The sequence below is a fragment of the Neopelma chrysocephalum genome, unplaced genomic scaffold (assembly GCF_003984885.1).
Source record: "Neopelma chrysocephalum unplaced genomic scaffold, ASM398488v2 Primary Assembly neopelma1_119, whole genome shotgun sequence".
NCBI classification, from domain to species: Eukaryota; Metazoa; Chordata; class Aves; order Passeriformes; family Pipridae; genus Neopelma; species Neopelma chrysocephalum.
Window position 1 is genome coordinate 7,213,705 of NW_020897781.1, and position 21,247 is coordinate 7,234,951.

General features: G+C 43.9%; 1 protein-coding gene across 1 annotated transcript in view; it reads left to right on the forward strand.

Moving 5' to 3' along the window:
• The window catches only part of NFATC2 (nuclear factor of activated T cells 2), an 84,609-nt gene that overhangs the window by 38,516 nt on the left and 24,846 nt on the right, over positions 1 to 21,247 (forward strand). Inside the window, exons 6-9 of the mRNA XM_027697431.1 lie at positions 3,308 to 3,448; positions 14,959 to 15,014; positions 15,940 to 16,066; positions 17,620 to 18,315. Of these exons, the coding sequence (XP_027553232.1) occupies positions 3,308 to 3,448; positions 14,959 to 15,014; positions 15,940 to 16,066; positions 17,620 to 18,315 (1,020 nt within the window). The remainder of the gene's footprint in view (positions 1 to 3,307; positions 3,449 to 14,958; positions 15,015 to 15,939; positions 16,067 to 17,619; positions 18,316 to 21,247) is intronic.

Sequence of the window (21,247 nt, forward strand, 5' to 3'; positions counted from 1 at the left end):
TTCCCTAAGGAGCATGTTATGGAATACGACTGCTATTGTCACTTGTAACCTGCTAACAGCAGTGGGTAACACTCTCCTGGGGGAGATTTGGAGCCACAACAGACTTATCCAGGTAATTCAGTTGTCTCAAAACCTCCCTTTTTTTCCCCTTTAAAAACAAATATCCTCTCTGCTGAAAAAAGGAGCACTTATGGATACTGTGGAGAAGGAGGAAACACCTTTACCTGCCTTGGCATACTTCCTTAGGGTCAGCCTCCAGGCTTGTGCATCCCCTGTGAAGCATTCAGAGTTTTAGGCCTTCCTAACCTTTCCTCCACCTGCTGCCATAGGGAAGGGAATAAAGGCTCCAGCCCCAACCAGGGCAGGGTGCACGTGAGCCTGGGTGGGCTGTGGGCAGAAGGGCCTCTTCCCTCCAGGCTGAGGCTCCTGGAGGTGGTGCAGCACTCCAGGACAGCAGCTCCCTTTCTCTCCTGTGTCACTGCATGCATTGTATTTCTTGGCACCAGCAACCCATGACATCTTGATTTGCAAACGGTCAAATAAAATAGAAAAATAATGTCCCCTGTTAATAGGTTGACACACTGCTTCAGGCCAAGTGTGAGTATTTCTATAGCATTTGCTTTGCTGCCTTATGTCAGTAACTGTTGCTATTGAAAGTAAACACCCCAACTGGTTAAATCAACAGCGTTTTGTTTATTCAAAGCTCATAAACTCCAGTAGCTGTAGGTCACTTTATGAAGTGCCAACCCCTGGGGGAAGAGAAGGAGTAGTGTGAAATTATTGCATGCAGTCCACCCATCGTGAGCCTTAGAGGAAGGGGATTTATTGGCAATTAATATTTCTTGCAAAGGAAAAAAAGCAATCCTATTGAGGCAGCTCCACACCTTGAACCTCCATACTGGTGGAAATGGGGAATGGGATGAAACCTTCTAGGTTTGGGTTAAAAAATGAGACCTTTGAAAATGAAAAGTGGTTTGTTTGTTTGTTTGTTTTTTTAAGAGCACCCTGCCCCTCTCAACCTTCCAGGCAGTGCTGTTGAGGCTGTTCCAGCTTGTTTGGGGAGGGCAGAAGGGCTTTTGGCACTTCCCAAGAGCTGTGATGCACGTTCCTGCTGATCCTGAGCTCCTTGGTAGGTCGCAGTGTACACAAACACTGCACTCTATGGAAGTTGGACAGGGCTTTGGTCTTCAGCAGCGATTTCCAACTTGCTGAGATCCAAATGTAACTAAGATGAGTCAGACGGTTATTTCCAGGCTAAAACTTGTCCTTCCTCATCCTGAAAAAGCCTTGGGAACCACTGATCTGGGGGATGTCAGGTACCAAACTCTCTATTAACACAATGAAGTCTGAGAGATGTAGGTTAATCTGGAATTTTGATGACCTAGGATGCTTTGGAAGTGAAATTTGGGGATTGAATAGGAATAAACAGTGTCCAGGGCAATGCTTACATGCATCTTCTCTTGACTATTGTAGACATGTTTTTTGATGATTGCTATTTACTCTTAAGATCTGAGGTTAAAGATGTGTCTTTGTGATAAATCCAATTATGAACTCATCAAAAATTAGAGTATTTTGGGAAAAGAATTAATCATACAGCCATACGAAAGAAATTATAGCTTCTGTGAAAATAATCTGAATATATATTCTTAATTGGCAGTATCTTAGCCCAGATGTTGTTAAATGCTTGAAAGGAACAATGAGTCATAAGGTTGTTCTAAATAGATTTCAAAAAATGCCTCTCAAATAGCACAAGAAAGTTACAAACATTAAATTATCTGTAGTCTTTAACAAGAGCAAAATCTCTGCCTCGTGACTGAAGGGTTCAGCTGAGCTAGAAAAGTTGCTCCCCACTTCTTCAGAATGTATGAAAAGTTTAATGCTGGTGTTTTCTCACCAAATATTCAAGCATTTTCTTCGTGTGATGAGAGCCTTTGTGCAGCTCTCACTGTGGCCAAGAGCTGTTGGGTTTTGGGCTTTCTGAAGCTTGCACAGCAGTAAAACAGTGCCAGGTCAGGTCACAGACAGCCCAGTCCTGCCTGTGTGTGAGTGCAAGGCCAGCTGAACATATAGGATATCATTTCCTGATTTTTGGCTCAGCAGCCAACGGTGTTCAGTGAAGACACAAGTGTTTAGGGTCTCTTTGTCAGAGAAAGTTAAAATCCAGCCAAGACAGCTGTTAAATAGATGAGCAGGATCCCCTGGAGGCCTTTCCAGTTGGGGTGGATGAATCTGGAGGAGTTTGAGTGCAGGTCATGAACTCGCAGCTCACCAGACCCAAACTGCTGCCCACCTGGTCTGGTCATAGGGAAGCTCCTGATTTTTTCCAGCTGTAGGGAACCATTCTCACATCTTCACTTTCTTCAGCTCCTGCTGCTTGATAGCAAACAGTTGAAATGGCTTTGCAGGGATGGTGACCAGGATTCTCCAAAGCTTTTCTGACCATGCAAATGTCTGTTTTAGTAGGATGAGAGGAAAGTATGTGGAGAGATGGTGCTATCCTGGTTTTCTGGAAAGAGAGAATAACTTGCCAAAGTTGTGCTCCAAATTTATGACTAAGAGCAGTAAAGACCTTAGAAAGCCTTCATGATGTGCGTGCCCATCTGGATCCCACTCTACCTTTTCTTCCCTTGCCTTTTGTAATCAAACTCAATCTGCAGCACAGGGCCCTGCTCCTCAGATGTTCAGGCTTCTGCAAAACATGCTTCCAAAAATCCCGGGCTGCAGCAGTCCCGGGGTGACCCCCCTGCTCTGAAATGTGGCTTTGTGGTTGCCCCTCTTGTGTGCACAGGGCTCAGTACCTGCACATGGAGACAGGTTGTGTTGGCAAACACACTGTGCCAGGCCCAGCGTCGCCCCTGCTCTGTGGGAGGCAGTGGGATTTTGTAGAAAAAGGCTCATTTTTTTTTCTCTCTGAAGGAATTCAGTGTTATTGAGTGGAATCCTCTCTGCAGGTGGAATTTTTGGGCTCTAGGGCTGTAGTGTGCCTGCACTTGAAAATTTGGCCATTTACTTGGAAACAGGCATGGGCAAGTTTCAGCTCATTCATCCAAGCTGTCCTTTCTCAAGGACAAGGAGTAGGGCCAGCACAGCTGAACCGCTGCAGCCAACTCCTGGATGTTTCCAAATAAAATGCCTTGAGTAAGTTTATTTTTCCCTCTCAGACCTAAATTTAGCGCCCTGGAGAAGCTGCTTTGGCAGTCAGCGGATGGTAACGATGACAAGATCGATCTGTGGATAGTTCTGGGAAGATTTGGAAAGTCCTGGTAAAAAAGAGTTGGTTTCATTCATGTTTGCAATTTGTCCACAGCCCAAAGGTCTGCTCATGAGCTTCCAATGGTTGAAAGACAAGACATTGACAGCTGCTCTGTTTATGGAGGACAACAGATGATCCTGACTGGACAGAATTTCACAGCAGAGTCCAAGGTGGTGTTCACAGAAAAAACATCAGGTAAGGCAGTTTTTTTCTAGCTTTCCCTAATGGGATAAGGCAAATCTGTAATGCCAGGTCTCGTCGTAAGATTTGTGTGAGCAATCTCATTCAAGTTCATGTAAGTAAAACCGTGTGAGTAAAATTAGACTTGGGAGCAAATATTTGTGTTATTGGTTCACAAGAATGCAGGCACTGGGAATCAGCAGGAACAAGAAATGTTCCAAAGAAATGAGGTGACCATTACATGTTCCTCTGTGCTTGTTCAATCTCATGCTTAGTGAATGCTACTGTAGAAATCATAATTGAAATTAACATTTTTTATTGATGTGAACTACAGGCAGAGATTGTGTTTTCTTCCCTTTAGAAGTCTGTGGAGAAAAAATAATGTATATTATATTATTATATGTAATATAACATAATATATATTATGTGTAATATACATAATATATTATGTGTAATATACATAATGTATATTTTTATATCAAAGTAAAATTATTTTTATATACACAGTGAAATACAAGAATGCTTCACTTCATCTTCCATATTTTTTAATTGTAAACTTTGTGCTGTTAAGAAAACTTGTTGCTCCTAAGTTTTCTGTTGGTAAGCTGAGGCAGAGGCAGCTTAATCCAGTGACTTGCAGGGGTTTAAGAAATTGCATCGCCCAAGAGAACTACGTGTGCATGATCTATGGGGTAATGCCTTTGGCAAAAAGTAGGAATTGAGCCAAAAATGAATGTATATGGGCATCAGTTGGTGACCTGGGAGGGAAAAAAGCATTCTGTGGGTCCCAGCTCCTTCTCACACCACCAGCAAGCCAGGCTATTTTACAGCAGGTATGAAAGGATCTGCAGAAATGTGAAGGTTCAGATGAGCCTGTGCAGTCAGAGGAATTTTTTTGGCACACTGTGTTTCCTTTCAAGCCCATGTATTAATTCCTTCCCACTGTGCTGCCACTGTTCCATCGATGTCAGCAATTGTGAAGGTGCATGGGAACATGCTTGGCAGCCCACAGCAGTACCTGTCCCAAGAATGTTTTGCAGTAACTAAAGGAGATGATACACTCAAAGATGGGAGCTCTTAATGCCATTTCGAGGAAACATCCAAAACACCCTGCCCCTATTTCCATATAAGAGCAGAGAAGGCTCTGGCTGGAATAGATGTTAGAAAGTAAAAAGAACAACAACGTTTTCCACACACTAAATCTAAAGCTTTTCTTCACTTCTGGGGAAACTGTGGGTTTTTTTCTTCTTTTTTTACCTCCTGGTAGGGGAGAGCCATGACTTATCCCAGTGGCTGTGCCCAGTCTGGAGCAGGGATTTGCTTGCTGGTGTTCCATATCCTGCCTGCCCCGCCACCCCTCAGTCTCTGCCGGCAGTCTCAGTCTGCTGGACTTTGCATAAATGATTGGCAGAAGGGGAATTTAGAGGATGGGAGGTCCAGAGTCAAACCCTTGGTGTGAATCAGCAGTTCTGTGTGGTATGCAGTGGGTTATGGGGGGGACTCTGCTCCGTGCTGAGCCAGTTCTCTGTGTGTCCGTGCACTGCTCCATAATGCAGCAACACCTCTTACAGAGATGCCCTAAAGTGCTTTTAAATGAAGATTGCTTTATTTAATAGGTATATCTTAAAGTGAGAATGTTGAGAAGCTGAGCTGGATATGCAGATCATGCAGGGCTGACTGCACCATACTGAGAATTCAGCCAGTCTGATGAGTGTCCCAGCCTGCCTGAAAATTAGGATATTGTGCACCTGAGACTTTCAACTTCCCTCATTATACACTGTATACAATTGTAAATATCACTGTGAGGCCATGCCTAGTTGCCACTGCATTGTGCTGCCTGAGCACGGAACAAGGAGCCCAGTTGTGCAGCCCGAGTTATCGAGTCGGAGTCTCTGGGGGGAAGGAGGAGGTGGATCCTGCACTCACCTCAGGCAGCTCGCTCACTGCAGACCCGTCTGCACCTTGCAGAAAGCGCTGATGAGCTGCTCAGAAGCAGAACAAGCCACAATAAACATCCCTGTGGGTGGAGAGCACACCGCTGGCGTGACCCTCTCATTGTCGCGGCTCTTCCCGAGCGCGACGCTGCCCCTGTGCAAGAATCACACCTTTCTCGAGGCAGGAAGATGCAACAAGCTCGCAGGGGGAGCTTGGTTTTCTTTGAGTTACATTTTAGCAGCTCTCAAGCCTTGTCTGCGCTAGCAAGTGGTACTGGATTTGCCACTTTTGCCACCAGTTTTAGCTTTGCTGGCAATGACAAGGGTGAGAGCAGTAGTGTGGGTAACCACCTAATAGCTTTCATCAGGCCCTACTTCATAGAGCTCTTGGACTTGGCTTGTGAGTCCAGTGTTTAAGATGAGAGCAGCAAGACTGTTTTTTTCCCCAAAATCCTTTGTGCAAGTATCTCTGTGCAATAAAATATTAACTGTTTCATAGCCTCCAAAATCTGGGTGCATCTTGAATCTGGATCAGTGTCTGATGATGAGAAGCAGCAATCAGTCACCTGACAAAACTGAGGAAAATGCAGTTGGGGGTCACAATTGTAAATTAGGTTTCATCCCTCAGGGGAACACTCAAAACCTATTTCCATTTCTTCTGGATCTTGTAGACAATTCTTCACTCAGTGCTTGCAACACAGAGGGACGTAGAACTGCTCATAACTGTGACTGAAATACAACAAGGTTCTGAGAACAATAACGAGCAGCTTTTATTTCTCTGTTTCATAGAACTACAGAGACGTATGTTTTTCCTAAGACATACCGGGAAAATAAAGACTATTCCCCAAATTGTGCCAGGATGTCCTTCTGGAAATAACTGCCTGGTGTCACGCGAGCTGCAGGCTGTGGCACCAAGTTCACCAGGGACAGGGCTGTGAAAGTTGCTCATTTTGGGCTCGCGACAGGAAATGGCAGCAGGAAGTGAAGTGAAGGGGCTGGAGCTCAGTGCTCTGGGGGACAGAGTGCTTGTGTTTGAAATACTGATGCATAAATAGTTTTGTAATCGTAAGGTTTATCAACATGCAAGCCGTAGACTGGGTTTTTTTAACTTTTTTAAGGTTATCTCTTCCTGATGAGAGAGTGTAATCTGTAGCTGCTGTAAGCCAGGGCAGCTCATAAATTCAGTGAGTCCAGCACACAAAAGCAGAGTTTGGCTGAAGGAGTTTTCAGATCTGAACTCAGAGACACGTAACTGAGCCCAGCTAAATAAAAATAGGTCAGGAGAAGCAACTAGATTGGATTGTACAGGTAGCAATTTTTGAAGTGCATATATTCCTTTAGTTTTGATCTGAAAGAGAGAGCTTGAAAAGCAGTCCTAGAGCTGTCAAGGATTTGGAATATGTTGAAGGTCAGGGGTGTCAGTGTTTGGTTGGGGCCCAGACCTTACAGTGCAGTTAAAAAAAGGAAAGATTTGGAATTCCCCCTTTTGTTTATTTTAATTGTCATGTAATAATTTGCAAGTCAGATGTTGGTTGCATTGTGTTTACTCCCATTTGTGTACTGGTTACTGCTGCTCTGCTGTCAGTGATAGGGGAGTTTTGTGTTTCTCTGGGAGAGAAGTGCAAATGGGCTGTGATTTCCCCTGCCAAACTCTTCTGGTGGCCACATGGACATCGTGAGTCATCGCTAGGACAATGTGGGTGGTGGAGGAACGACCCAAACAGAGCGTCCATCCTTGGAGGGGATCCATTGTAAATCTTTCTGTCCATCCACGCAGTGCAGGGGGAGGAGGTGGTGCTCTCTGTGCCCTTTGAACTGATGCAGCTGCCAAGGCCCCTGAAGAATGGATGTTCAAAGTCCCTGTGACAAAATTAATCTTTCCAGCTCTAGTCTCAGGCAGTGGTGTTTGAATGTCTGCTGGTTTCAGGAGAGCTCAGCACAGGGCAGGATCAGGACCGTGATGTTCAGTGTGTCAGTGGTGAGTTGAGGTTTCATCTGCACAAAATGCACCTGCCTCCATACCCTAGAAACAAACCATGGAGCATGTGCCAGTGGATTCCAACATCTGGGAGTCTTTCAGGGCAATTCAGTGTAGAAAACTGTGGTGGGATGGCATCATGGCATGTATAATGGGAATAGAACGTGCATTGTGTATTGGTTTTGATGGTAATGAGGAGCCAGGGCTGATGGTCGTGTCATTTGTGAGAGAGGTGAAAGGAAATTCTAACAATGTCTACAGCAACATTCCCTTTTCTGTTGTGTCTACCATGCCCCAACCAGGGAACTAAATCCCTGGTTGTAGTCTGACAGTTCCATGAATGATCCAAAAACTCCTGGGGGATGCAGAAAACAGCAAAGTATTTTCAACATTTAAGCCTGTGAACTTAAGAATGCAGAATTAATGGTGCAATTTTCTCAGGCAAATTAAAGATTAAAAAAAACCCAAAAAACTTAAAAAAAAGCTTCAATTTTTTCCCCAGGTCTACCCAAAAGAGGGTTTGCTATTTGACCAAATAAACAACTTTAAAAATTGAATGCAAGCACTGATTTCTAAATTAATGAACTTAAGGAGAACTAAGAGGAGCAGGACATATCTTAGAACAAGGCTAATAATGCAGTGATAGATGCAATCCACTGCTGAGCATGCATTAAATGTAGGTTTGAAAGGCATCTTATCTTGAGATAAAAATCCAGCATCTGGGGAAAAAAACCCAAACTATTGTTTGAATTTTTTAATGGGAAAGGCTAGGGAAAAAGGCACAAATATTTGGTAATAGTTACAGAGTTAGCAAAACTGAGTGTGGTACTGTAATCTTAAATGGTTCAATTTGTTTGCAATATGTGAGGGTCTGTAGAAAGTATATGAAATAAATTTGTTACCTTGCTATTTTCCTGACAGTTTTGAAAGAGCACGATCCCTGTTCCACTCAGTCTGTGGCTGCAGTCCAGCATGTGAAGCTGGATGCATATCCCATCCACCCTAAACCTGCAGAGTGATGGGATGGACTGGGGGAATAAATTACAGATGTCTCTGTCAGGAGTTCCACCTGATTTTTGCATTAGCAGGAGGTGTCCAGGTTCATCTCCCTCCTCAGTGCACCAAAGTAAGGCAGCAGCAAAGTGACTCAAGGCTTGGGAGTCCTCTCTGCAAAAAGGTGTCAGAAGTGGGGAGGATCAGGGAGGTTTTGTTCTCTTTGAGTTTCTTTTCTGTTCTTTCTGTGCAGAAGAAGGAAGTGTCTCAGCAAATGTTTGTGAACACTGAAGAGCAACAAGTGTTAATCAGGATTAGCCTGTTTTTGCTGTGCAAATTAGAAAGTTTCAGGGTAAATGGGGCACCTTCTGTTTTTCCTTGCTGTTATAGCTGCTAAAACCCAACAAACCTTTCTACCCAAAGGTTTTCCTCCTGGCTGAAATGTGCTGCCTGCCCCAGGTGTTCTTGTAATCCCATGGGACAATCATCAGCCATCTAACTGGGGATCCCAGAAAAACACTGCAAAACAGGAAAAAATCTAAGGATCACACACACAAAAATGCAAGAGAGTGTGGCTGCAGAAACGGAGTTGCCATAGCTGTGAGAGACTCAGCGAGACAGGGTGGAATCCAGTGTTTTGGAAGGTTTCCCCGTATGACACAGGATTTTGGAATTTTACAGCTGGTAAATCCTTATTAGCACAGGCAGCCACTACTGGCCTGGATTCCCTGGCTCACTGTTTACTATGGGGGCGCCTGATGGAAGATTGCCTGGTCCTGATTATTCAGCTTAATTGTTTAGGAAGAATATTAAAAAATAATAATAATTCTTGGTATAAACAAAGGGCAGAGAGACAAGCTCCCATCACCTGTTGACAGAAAATTGATCATGAAGAAAGCTGGCATGGGGAGTGGAATTCCCTGTTCTCCCACTTAGTCATCGCATCCTGGTGTGACTCATTTTATTACATGGAGGTTCCCAGTGGTTTTATTTTGAGAGAAGCTTTTGTTTAATAATTTATACACACACACACACACAAACACACACTTATAATCTTAAAAAAACAACAAATCTATTCTGATGAATTGGCATAAGGAATCATTTGGAAGAGCTCTGGAATGAAATACTGTTCCTGCTGCTTCACAGTTCAACTACTGTATTTATGTTTTATTTTAATGTCAAATGAATTCCTCAACAATAGATGGGGAGAAATCTCCTCTAGACTTGTTCTCACTGTGCAAAATGTCAGATTTGGGGCTGGGCTGGATGGTGGATGACTAATCCATTGCCCTTTTACCTCCCAGACCTTGACTTGTATCTTTGGCCTTGGTGACTCAAACTTGTGTCCTCAGTGAAATGAAGGCACTGGACTCTGCTTATAATAAACAGAGCTCCATTAACTGCAGTGGGCAGTCTTGCTTCAGAAAGAAAAAGAACTACATAAAAATGAAGGTCAGAAAAAAAAATCAGTTGTTCTACTTTTCCTGAGTTTTAAATACATTCATGCCACGTTTGCTGTAAAGTTTGAAAATTATTCTGAAGTAAGAGCTTAGAAGGAGACAACTGCTTAGAACCAGATGCTGAGCAACCTTGCAGTGACATGGAGCAGAATAACTTCCCAGCTGAAATCAGATTTTGTCCCTGAAAAGGGCAGCAGAGACGTTGAGTGAGTGTTCCCTGCCCGTAAGGTTTTCACATCCCAGAGTGGTGTCTCTTCTGCTGGAAAGCATTCATTGCTCTTTCTTTTGTTCTTGGGGTGGCTCTGAAAAACCTTGCCTGTTTTCTAGAGATGTCTGTCATCTACTGATAACAGCTGACAGAGATAATCGTTGTGCTTTTTTGGAAGACCTTCCAAGAAACACAGTGAATAGGGAACTCTGCAGGAATGTGTAGTTGCAGCAGCTGTCCCAGCAGTTACCAGGCTCAGTTTCCTTGGGGAACTAGCATGGTTTGCTGCCTGGGAGAAAGGTAACAGGTTGTTCATGAAGTAATTTGTGTAATGCTTGACTGAAAATCAATGTACATTTTCGGGCATAAAATCATGTGCAGGCATAGAATCCCATACAGAATCAGCACAATAGTATATTTAGTCTTCAGCTGGAGAGAACTGCAGAGAAAATTTCCTGAACCTCTCAGTCCATCAGTCATGCTTGTTCAAATAAAGCAGTAAGTTTGTTTCTCTGCTAGTTACTGACCCCAAAGTCATGAGTAAGGGGTCGTGAATAATGTGTAAAGGCTGTAACTGGTTCAGAAAACCTTTAATTGGCTAATTAAAAAAGGGCCTATAAGGGACTGCAGAGAATCACCCAAAATGTTCCTAATGCAGGCTGACATTTTGATTTTCCCCAGTTTGAAGCAAGACTTTTGCTATGATCACAGTTTGAGTTAGAAAGGGTAGAATTACTTTCTTCCAACAACTCATTCATTCCTCCAAAGAGTGCTGACACAATCAGATCTCTCATCAGGGTTTAATGCTAAGTCTCATAGCCCTGAAGCAGCACAAAAATCTCTATTTCCTGAACATTTCACTGACCTGTGGTGTTAAAGACTTGCCAACTAAGACAAACCATTAAATGAGCAGGGAACCACAACAGTAAAAATACTGCATGAGGCAGCCATGGCTGGTAAGACCTCAGGGTCTACATCCAGAAATATTTTATCGTCTTTAATGGAGCTGCTGCTCTTTCCAGAGGCGCAGATTGAATCCTCCATAGTGGAGTCAGAATTTGAAAGATGCCACACACGTGGACATGACACCGAATTCCTGTGTGATCCAAGCATGTCCCAGGACATCCCTGCAGTGCTCTGGCTGGTGCTGGGGCAGCCCAGCACTGATTGTGGCTTGCTGAGCACACCCTCTCTGTATTTCTGTGCTTGTGCTCTTACAGTATTTCAGCAAAAACGGTGCTGTTGCTCTTTTGCAGTTTTCTTCCCTGTCTATTGTAGAAGCAGGTCTAATTATAGCAATAAAGAGCTATCTGTGCTTGTAGACTTTAGATTAAATTATTAGTCAGGCTGGGGTTTAATCTTCTCGGTTTCCAAGCAGGAGGGAACCAGTCATTTGTCCCGTTTGTGGCATGACAGAATTACAGGGTAATTGAGGCCGGAAGGGACCTCGGGAGGTCGTTGAGCACAACCTCCTGCTCAAAGCTGAATTTGTCTGTGGTGCTGAGGCACCACCTGAGTTGTGGCACTGGCACTGGAGAGAAGAGCCCACCCCAGTGTACCCAAGTTGTGACACACGTTTTGGACTGGGGGCTGTGCTCTGCCATCACATCAGCATTATGACTTTGACGATAAGAATCACGTTTTTGCAGATAACTTTCTTCAAACATCCACTTTAATTTCCTTTTAAGAGTATTCTGATTTCTGCACATTCTGAAGATGATCTGTTGACAGTTTGGTGCAAGTTTTCTCTGCTCAAAATTTCCTCAGGTGATCCTTAGACTTCTCAGTTTATTCCTCCTACTCTCTGTTAGTTCCCTGAGTGTGCATAATCAAAAGTTTTCTTTTCATTACCAGCAAAAAGAATGGGTTAAAGTAGAGAGAGATTTCTGAATGCAGTTGTATTTTTCATTTTATTCACAGCCTCCCTCATCCTTCTGCCAAAAGCTCACCATAATGTGTGTATCCAGAGTGGTTAAAGGAAAAGCAAATATTGATTGTCTCGAGCTAAAGTGAAGCAGTGAGACAGATGGAGCCACATCATCATATTTAAGCATAAAGGTCAGGGAGTGAACTGCAGAGTGGTTAAATTCAACAGGGCTTCAGTGCTCAAAGAACAGGGATTGCTGCTGCTGACAGATTTGTTAGAAACCTGTTTAGCTGCCACCAGATGAATATATATCCAAACAGAAGCATCTATCATTGTTAGAATGATAGCCCCAAATACATTTATTTCTTGTTTGGTTAGACTTATTCTTACTCTTGATCCTCACAGACTTTGGACTCAGGCTAAACATCATTTGATTTGTATGGTTGGCTTCATTAGCTTTTAGTGCAATTTCAGTGGCTCAGTTACTAAATCAAATCCACTGTGTTGTGGTTGCATGTGCTTCACAGGCCTCTGGAATATGGCAGATGACTTGGAGCCCCCTTTCTACTTTAGTTTATCCATATTGGACCAACAAATCCTTTTGATTTCTACCTTCTTTGTGAAGTTAGTGCTGTTGTATCTGCACAGACTGTTTGAATTTAGCAGTACAGAAACAAAGATGAAAACATTCTGCCTGGAGTAAAACCAGTGTAAAATATTCCTTCTTGGCTGTCCTTGTCAGGACATCTTCATATTGCTTTGCTGAGGCAGTTCTGATGTGTGTCTCTATCAGAGCTCATATTTTATGACATATGTGTTTCCTTTTCCCTCCTCTTTTCCTCAGAGGACTATAAAAACTTATACTTTGGATTTCTTTTCTTGGAGCCTGGGGAGGTTCCTTAACACACACTGTGGTGATTTCTTTTCGCAAAGGTCACCTAGAAGAGGAATCCCTCCACTGAGTATTTACTGCCTTGTCATCTGGACAAGTATTTGCTGGATTAAACCCTTGGTATTTTGTCTTCTCCCTTCCCTGACATGTTTGCTGCCTCAACAGCAGTAAGATGCATTAATAGGGGTATAGACTGAACGTGCAACAGCCCAGAGCAGTGACCAAAGTGAATGCTTATGTTAAATTACATTAAATAGTGGAGTATTTTCCATCCCTTTGCCCAGAAGTCCCTTGGGATGTGGGGTGAGAGCCTCACTGGCTCCAGTGACACAGCTGAGGCCATCCCGGCTCCAGGGCCACTCATCCACATGTTAGTGTAGAAAACACAACTGACTCACTGGGGGGGAACTTGAAACACTTTAAGAAAAGAAAAAAGGCCAAGTTTCTTAGTGTCTCCTCCTGCAGCAGGATGCTCTGGCTGGGTGAGCAGCTGGAAGCCTGGGATCTCTCTCCCCCTCTCCTCCTCACAGGCAACTGATGGATGAAACCAAACTTCCAGCTATTCTTCAGTTGCCTCCACTTCCCCAGTGGGAAGGATTGGGATGAGGAGGCCCAGTCAGCACTGGGTGCCCACTCCTGCCCCACCACAATCCAGGTGCCCATCCCGAGGGAGGAAGGGACAGGCTGTGAGTGATGCCCTCAATGAAAACCCGTCTATCCCCAGTGCATGCTCAGGGACCAGAACACAGCAGAGGTGTCTCAGGTGTGGGGTGGTGGGACAGGTGAGGTTCTCGCATTTTGGGAAGGACCCCCAGGCTGAGAGGACACGGAGCTGGAGCAGGCAGGGTCCCCCAAGGGCTGTGTCCTGGCCATGGAGCAGCCGCTGAGCCCATCTTGGGTTGAGGCCGCCTGGAGAGCCCGGCACATCTGTCAGCTCATTGTCTGGGCCCAGCACAGAACAAAGGGGAAAACAACAGAAAAAATGCAAAATGCATTTAAAAATACTCTTTCATTTCCCTTTTCGCCAGAAGCAGAAGTACTTAAATAACAGAGGACAAAAGCAGCTCTTGCAGAACTTCCAAGAATTGGGAAAAATAAAAAGTCCTGTGAGAAGGACTGTTTTCAGGAGACTTCCACCCTTGTCCTGCCCAGCCTGGGCAGGCAGCCTGGGGAACCCCCAAAGAAACATGCCTGGAGCTGCCTCCCCCCTAAAGCAAACACAGCCTCAGGCTGCAGTATTCCCAGTCACGTCGGGGCCTTTGGAGACGTGTCCCCTGGTCATTCTAAAATCAAACTTTCAGAAAGGTATGAGGCAATTTTTATTTTCTTTTCCCCCCCATCAGTATTTTTCTTCTTCAAATTGCTTGCCTAAAAGGCTCAACAGAATATAAAAATCAAAGGGGTAAAGATTAAAATCTAAAAAAAATAAAGTAAGAAGGAAAGCATTGCTAAAAAATGTTTCTGGGGAGACAGTAGATTTAAGGAATATTTGTAACCCGATGAAGCACCCATTCATACACCTTTATGTGTGAATGTCCTGTTACTACTGATGTACTCTTACAGCACAGGGGTTACTTTGGTGGGGTTCAATACAAGGGGATCAAATTTTATTTTCCTCTGTAAATACAGTTTTGTGGAGCTCAGAATGGAGAAGAGCTGCATGGATGTGATTAAGAGCAGAAAGAGTTCCAGTGGTTCTGAGGCAGAGGCTGTCACACATGCAATGAAGTGCTTTTACCCTGAGTACAGTGAATATTTGGTGCTTTTTAGGACTGTCGCTGGCATTCCATGGGAAACCATGTGGTCTTGGCTTAAAATGGCAGAAAGTGACCATTAACAAGTTATCTGACCTTCTGATGCCCTCCATTAGTCAGGATGGCTGAACTCAAGTCTGGTAAAAAACATATGTTGCACCTGTGCTAAATATTTCATTCCTCAGTTTGGCTAATTTCTACATAAACATTTAATTTTAATACGTACCCAGGCTTTTTCCTGGCAAGAGAAGTGTTCGATGATGTGTTTAAATTAAATGCTGTTGCTTTTGGTTAGGACTGGGAAGGTGCTTGGAATTAAGTCCAGTTTGAGAGCTTTGCTAAGTTGATGCCCTTAATTTGTGTCCTTTCTTTTTAAGTCAAGTTCTATGATTTAAAAAAAAAAAATTGCAATGAGGTTAATATTGTGATATTCTTCTAGATGGGCAGCAGATCTGGGAAATGGAGGCAACAGTGGACAAAGATAAGAGCCAGCCTGTAAGTATGCAAAGCACTGGATGTCCTCTCCTTGAGCTTCTCAGAGAGCAAGTTGTATTCAAGGGGTAGTTTTGAAAGAGAGTCTCAAAAGCAGAAAGAGCAGCAATCTTGCTGCTGGGATGAACAAATGTCAAATGCTCCAGCAGTAGATGTGCTGCAAAAAGAGGCAATTCATTTAGCAGCAACCCACAGCAAATTGAATAACTGCTGGATTTTGTGTTCTTGCAGAAGACTCTATTGTAGCAGCCCAGCCCTCTGCAGGATGCTGGCTGTCCTGGCTTCCTTTGCCTGCGTGGAAGCCTTGGGTGCTGTGCTCTTTGCAGGACAGGATTTGTCCTACAGTGTTTCTAATGAACACTGATCTTTCAAGGGAATGAGCCTCTTTGTTCACTTTGCTTAATGGGACCTTCCTGTAGTCAGTCAGTGCATTTAGAACTGCACTGACACTGCCAAGGGCCATGCCTGCCCTGGCGGAAGGGAACGGGAGACTTGCTCCTAATTTCCATGGAAGTGGGGTCCGGATATGTGTAAGTGAAAAGCCTATAGAATGATTAAGTTTATTCTGACAAAAAGAGGGAATTCTGTAGTGCACACTTGCTTATCGAGCCCAGTGTGATTAACAGTGCTGCTGCTTTTATCACCATTTTGTGTTTTTTGTTTGTAGCTGAGGCTTCTCTTTCCAAGTTCAGGACAACATCAAGTGCAAGAGAGGATTCAGTACATAGAAACCAGCTTGCCAGTACCAAAAATCTTCGTCTTGCACCATCTGCCCTTTTTTTCCTTTCTTATTCTCATACCCTTAATAGAGATGAATGGGGAGATTTCTCTTCCTTTGTGCCTGGACGTGTAGCAAGAGGAGATGCACAGAGACATCTCCAGTCAGCCTCAGTCAGTAATTCTTTGCTGTCACCCTCTGTTGTTTCAGAGCATGCTTTTTGTAGAAATACCTGAGTACCGGAACAAGCACATCCGCACGGCCGTGAAGGTGAACTTCTATGTCATCAATGGGAAAAGAAAAAGAAGCCAACCCCAGCATTTTACCTACCAACCAGGTAATTCTCAAGCCAGTTGTTGCCCAGCTCTCATGAGCAAGATTTGATTTTCTGCTATGTTGTTTTCTTGCTGTTATTTGAGGATCTAAATGTCACTGATTTAATTCAGCCAAGCACTCAACAACCGTTTGAAGGATGCGTGTGATTTATGATCAGGAATTGCCATGGATTTGAGGGGACAGTTATCTTGGCAATGGGCTGATGTTGCCCCATTCACTTGAGGGAAGTTTGCCAAAGCCTCAGTGGGAACAGACTCGGTCTGTGGCATGGTGTGACCCCTATGAAAACCATGAGTGTTGCCTTCCCAGCTGACGTGTCCAGCAGTAAGATAACATCAGATCTGGGAAACTAGGCCTTGGTATGGAGGAAGGCAAGCAATATATATTCTTCAGAACAAGGCTGGTGGAGAAAAATATGAATGCTTTTCTGATGATCTTCCTCTTGGGAATTGTTCAGCCATGACACAATAAATGCAATAGGATTACTAATGAGATTCCCAGAATTTCTCAGCTCTGGCTGAGAGAAAAATATTGTGAGAAAATCAGAGTATTGTGTTTGTGGAAACCAGAAAGCATAAAATAACAGTACCAGATTTTATGCAAGCTTCAAATGATGTCTTAATTTGACTTGTCTCTAAGGACAGGCAAACATTCATTCTGATTCTTATTTTGGTCTCCTCCAGCCTGAAAATCTCTGGTCTTCTTCCTGAATTTATGAACCAATCACCAGCGTGAAGGTTTTGTGTAGTTGCTAAACTGTTCTGCTTTGGAACAGTATTGAGAAGTACACTTCTATCTCAATACAATCCTTAAAATAGGCCACTTAGGGGAAGGAATCCTTACACTTCCAAAAAACAATCCTCTGGCATGACCATGTTATGGTTCCCATTGTATGGTGTTTCTGTAGTGAGTTTTGGGGAAGATTCTACAAAAATAATCATTAGAAATGCGAGAATTTGCCTGTAGAGGACCATCATTTATCCTACCAAGATTCACCCAACTCTAACTAAATGCTGATCTTTTAGATGGTGATGTCAGAAAGATCTTCAGTTCTCAGCACTGAGGAAACCACATGCAGCAGAGGAGCTAAAACAAAAGCTCTAAAATAGTTCAACTCTGCCTTTGGTCTCTAGCTAAAAGTTTGACAGAAAAATGAGGAGTTACATATGTCACAGGATTTCTATTTATTCAGTCTTCCTTTGAGATGGAAGGACTACATGAAACACCTATGTATGGCTTCTTATTTTGCATGTGTTCCAGAATGGCCCTTAATTGAATGAAAATATGAGCTGAAGTATTGAATTTTCCAATTTTAGAAATTTGTGGTTAATTAGTACTTTAAAGATTTTCAAGAACCTCTTAGTACAGAGTGTTTTCAAGAGAGACTCTGCCATGATTGCATATACGTGATGCATTAAACTTGGTGCCTGCGAGATACGAGTTCACACGTGCAAATCTTGTAAATGGCTTTAATCTCTAATTACTTCAAGGAAAAAACCTCTCTGTTTCTCACCAGCTCGTTACGAATAATGTCCTTTGCATGCTTTATTCTAGTACCATCAATCAAAACAGAGCCCATTGATGACTATGATCCAGCCATAATCTGCAATACAGTACACAGTGGTCTGGGAACAGTAACACAGCCTTACTATTCACAGCACACAATGGTCACCGAGTCCCCTTCCTGCCTTGTGCCCACTATGGCCCCTTGCCAGCAGTTGCGCTCAGGCCTTTCCTCTCCTGATTCCCGATACCACCAGCAGAACCCGGCCGCCGTGATCTACCAGAGGAGCAAGAGCCTGAGCCCCAGCCAGCTGGGCTACCAGCAGTCCAACCTGATGGCTGCACCAGTTGCCATTTCAGATGCCCACAGGTCGGTGCTGGTGCACGCAGGTTCCCCGGGCCAAGCTCCGGCGGTGCTCCACCACTCTCCAGGCAACCAGCAGCCTTCTCCCGTGATTCACTATTCTCCGACCAACCAGCAGCTGAGGTGTGGAAGTCACCAAGAGTTTCAGCACATCATGTGCTGTGAAAATTTTACGTCCAACGTTGCGAGATCCAGCCAGCCCCAGGTCAGTCAGGCGCAAAGGTTGAGCCCGAGCTCGTACCCGACGGTGATCCAGCAGCAGGCAGCCTCGGGCCAGCGAGCAGCAAAAAATGGACCACCAGGGAGTGACCAGAAAGAGGTGCTGCCAGCGGGAGTCACCATCAAACAGGAACAGAACCTGGACCAAGCCTACCTGGACGATGGTAAGTGCCTCACTTCTCTCTTATGAGTCGGTTTGCTGGAGGGAGGGGGCAAGTTTAGAGCTTCTGAATCCCACCTGTTCCTCAGCGTGGCCTGCTTTTGGTGGGTGTGGATATTTGCTGTTTACTCATGGCATATTTGAATCCTGTATTAACATTCTATTATATTGGGTCTTTCATTAAGTGCATTTTTGGTAGATGGTGATGCACTTTGGCAAACAAACAAGTGATCTGCAGAATCCCTTTGCTTCGTGCCATGGGCTGAGCTGTCAGGTTTAGCTGTTGCCATTTTGTTTCCACTTGCCAAAAGTTGGTTTGGAAAATGGTGACTCTGAAATGAAATGCACTTTTAAATTATTTTTTAATAATTATTCATGTCAGGGCAAAGTCCACTTTGTAAAATGCCCTTGTACATTTTGTACCAAAAAAAAAAGCCCATTGAGCAGTCTATCAAGGCCTGTAATGAATGGGGTAGTGCTGCAGGCAAAACTATTGCAGATGTTCTAGATGAACAGTGGGACATTGATAAGTAAAACAACGCTGTTTCTTTGTTGTGAGCCAGCTGATTTAGCCCTTAGGAATGAATATAAGTTGGAGTAAAGCTTTCTTTGAACATACCCTGCTTATTGTTAGGTAGGCAGCTATTGGTGATCTGGTTGATTGGCTCTTTTATTAAAGCATGTTCCTTGCAGAAGGAAATCAATGCAAAATTAATAGTGAGGCTGGACACTGTAGTCATAAACCCAACATGGATTTCAGTGGGAGCAGAGTGAGGTTGCTGGATATATTGCTGCAAATACTGGATGTTCTTATGTAGGAAGTACATACCTGATGGTCACAGATGGTAACTGCTGCTGCCCTCCCAGTCTGGGCAATCAGATCAGGCATGGCTTGATCTTGTAGATGTGCACCATGATGTGCTGTGAGCACACAGAAGTTTGGGATTTTTACTGCAGTTACTCACCTGCAGTTGTGAAATTGTGCCCATGAAGGTTTTACTTTCTGCAGTTTAGGTACTGAGTGTGCTCTGTGGCTGTATCATGTACAGTCTTCATCGCTGGGCAGAGTAGAGTTTGGATGGTTTTCTCTGGTTTTCTCTTTGTCTGTGTTTGAAATGTGCTTGGTGTAGCTTTGGTGCCACCATAGTAAAATCTGCAGTGTTTTTACTGGTCCCCTTGTCTGAAGAGCGTTGAATTGGGTTTTAAGAGTGAATTTCATTTAGGAGATCCACCTCCTATTCAGGGAATTGGGCATGTAACAAAGCAAGATAGAATTTTTAACAGAAAACTGAACACTGTTTTTAAAGGCACTTTTAATATGAGAAGTTGAGAGATTTTTCCACATTTCTAAAAATACTTGGTACAAACCTTGTAAAATAAATAAAAAATAAAGAATTCTGAAGTGAAAGCTAGCAAACTTCAGAGTCAAGCCAAAGTCTTTTCCCCTTAAAAGAACTCCCCAAATGGACTGCAAAATTAATTTCACTGGGTTATGAATTGGGCCAGTGACATGTGACTGCAGCACAGCTCACAAGGGATGTACTCAACCTCTGTGCTAAGAGGAGACATTAGGCAGAACAGCAGCAAGTTAACAGTGAAATTCCAGGCTTCTGCTTGGCTGACTGGAACATCTTGAATTGATTTCAAGAGATCAGTTTATCAATTATGCCACCCAAGTCAGGCCAGGGGAGATCGGTCTCATGGCGTCTCTTTACTGCCCTCAGTGAGTTCACATCAGCTGGAAGTGTTACTTGGAGAATTGGGATTTACTTTAGGACTTTGCAAAGCGTTTCATTCTGAAATGTTCAGGACTTGAATTGAAAAGCCACTTTGTTTGCTGCTGAGGAAAAGTGACTCAGAATATAACAAAAGCCATGTTTTTCCTGACTAGAAAGTTTGGGTTTGTGCTTTATAGTATTAAAAGAAAGCAAACCCAAAGGATTATGCAGGCTTTACCCTCAAATCCCTTTTATCCAGACGGCTCTTCTGAGATAAAGTGAGCTGTTAGGTCTTGCTGGGGTTTTCACGGATGGATACTGAGATGAAGGTTCCCCAGCCAGGCTTGGCATGAGCAGCTGTGCTGCTGCTGCTGCTGCACAGACTCTTGGGCAATCACTGTCTCAGTGTCTCTCGCTTCCCTTCACTCTTCTTCCCTTCCCCCATCTTCCCCCCCATCTTCTTTATTCTTCTTTCTCCATATTTCTGCTGAGAGTCCAGCTTTCATCCCTTTGCTGTTGTGACCTCCTCTCATCAACTCTTGTCCACTGTATTCACAGTTAACACAGAGCCTTGGTGTTCTGGGCTTTGTTTCTATTCTGAGCTTTGCCACAAGCTTTTTAAGTGCCGTGGGACATGCCCCACTCTGCCAGTTCCTCATTCCTGAAGCTGGTGCCTCTCAGCGTGGGCATGCTGTGCCAGCCTCTGAGCTCTCCTGGAAGTGACCAGAAAAAAACATCACACATGACACAATGTGACACAATTACTGTTTCTCTTTACCTCTTTCAACTTCCTCCTGCCACTGCTGGCAGGACCTGTCATTATTTTCATCTCTTCATTTGTCCTTCTTCCTGAGACCATGGTTTGGTTGTGCTCAGAGCTTTCACTGCTCCACAGGGCACATAATACTGGGCACTCAGCACACCTAACCTGTCTACATCCTGCCATGTAAAGATAAGAACTGTTTCCACCTCTGCAAGAGCTGTAGGCTCTCGAGGTTGAATAGCACCAGCAGCACAGCCAAAACCTTGTGGTCCTCAAGGCCACAGAGACAGGTGATGGCAAGTATTTACCTGTCTTCTCAAGTGGGTTTTGCCATGTGCAAGGACCTCTTTGTGCAGAGCTGCTCAGCTGGTACCATCCATACTGGCTGCCTTAATGACAATGACACCAGTGCTCATTTCTGATGGTACTGTGGGTGCAGAGACCTGCCACGAGCT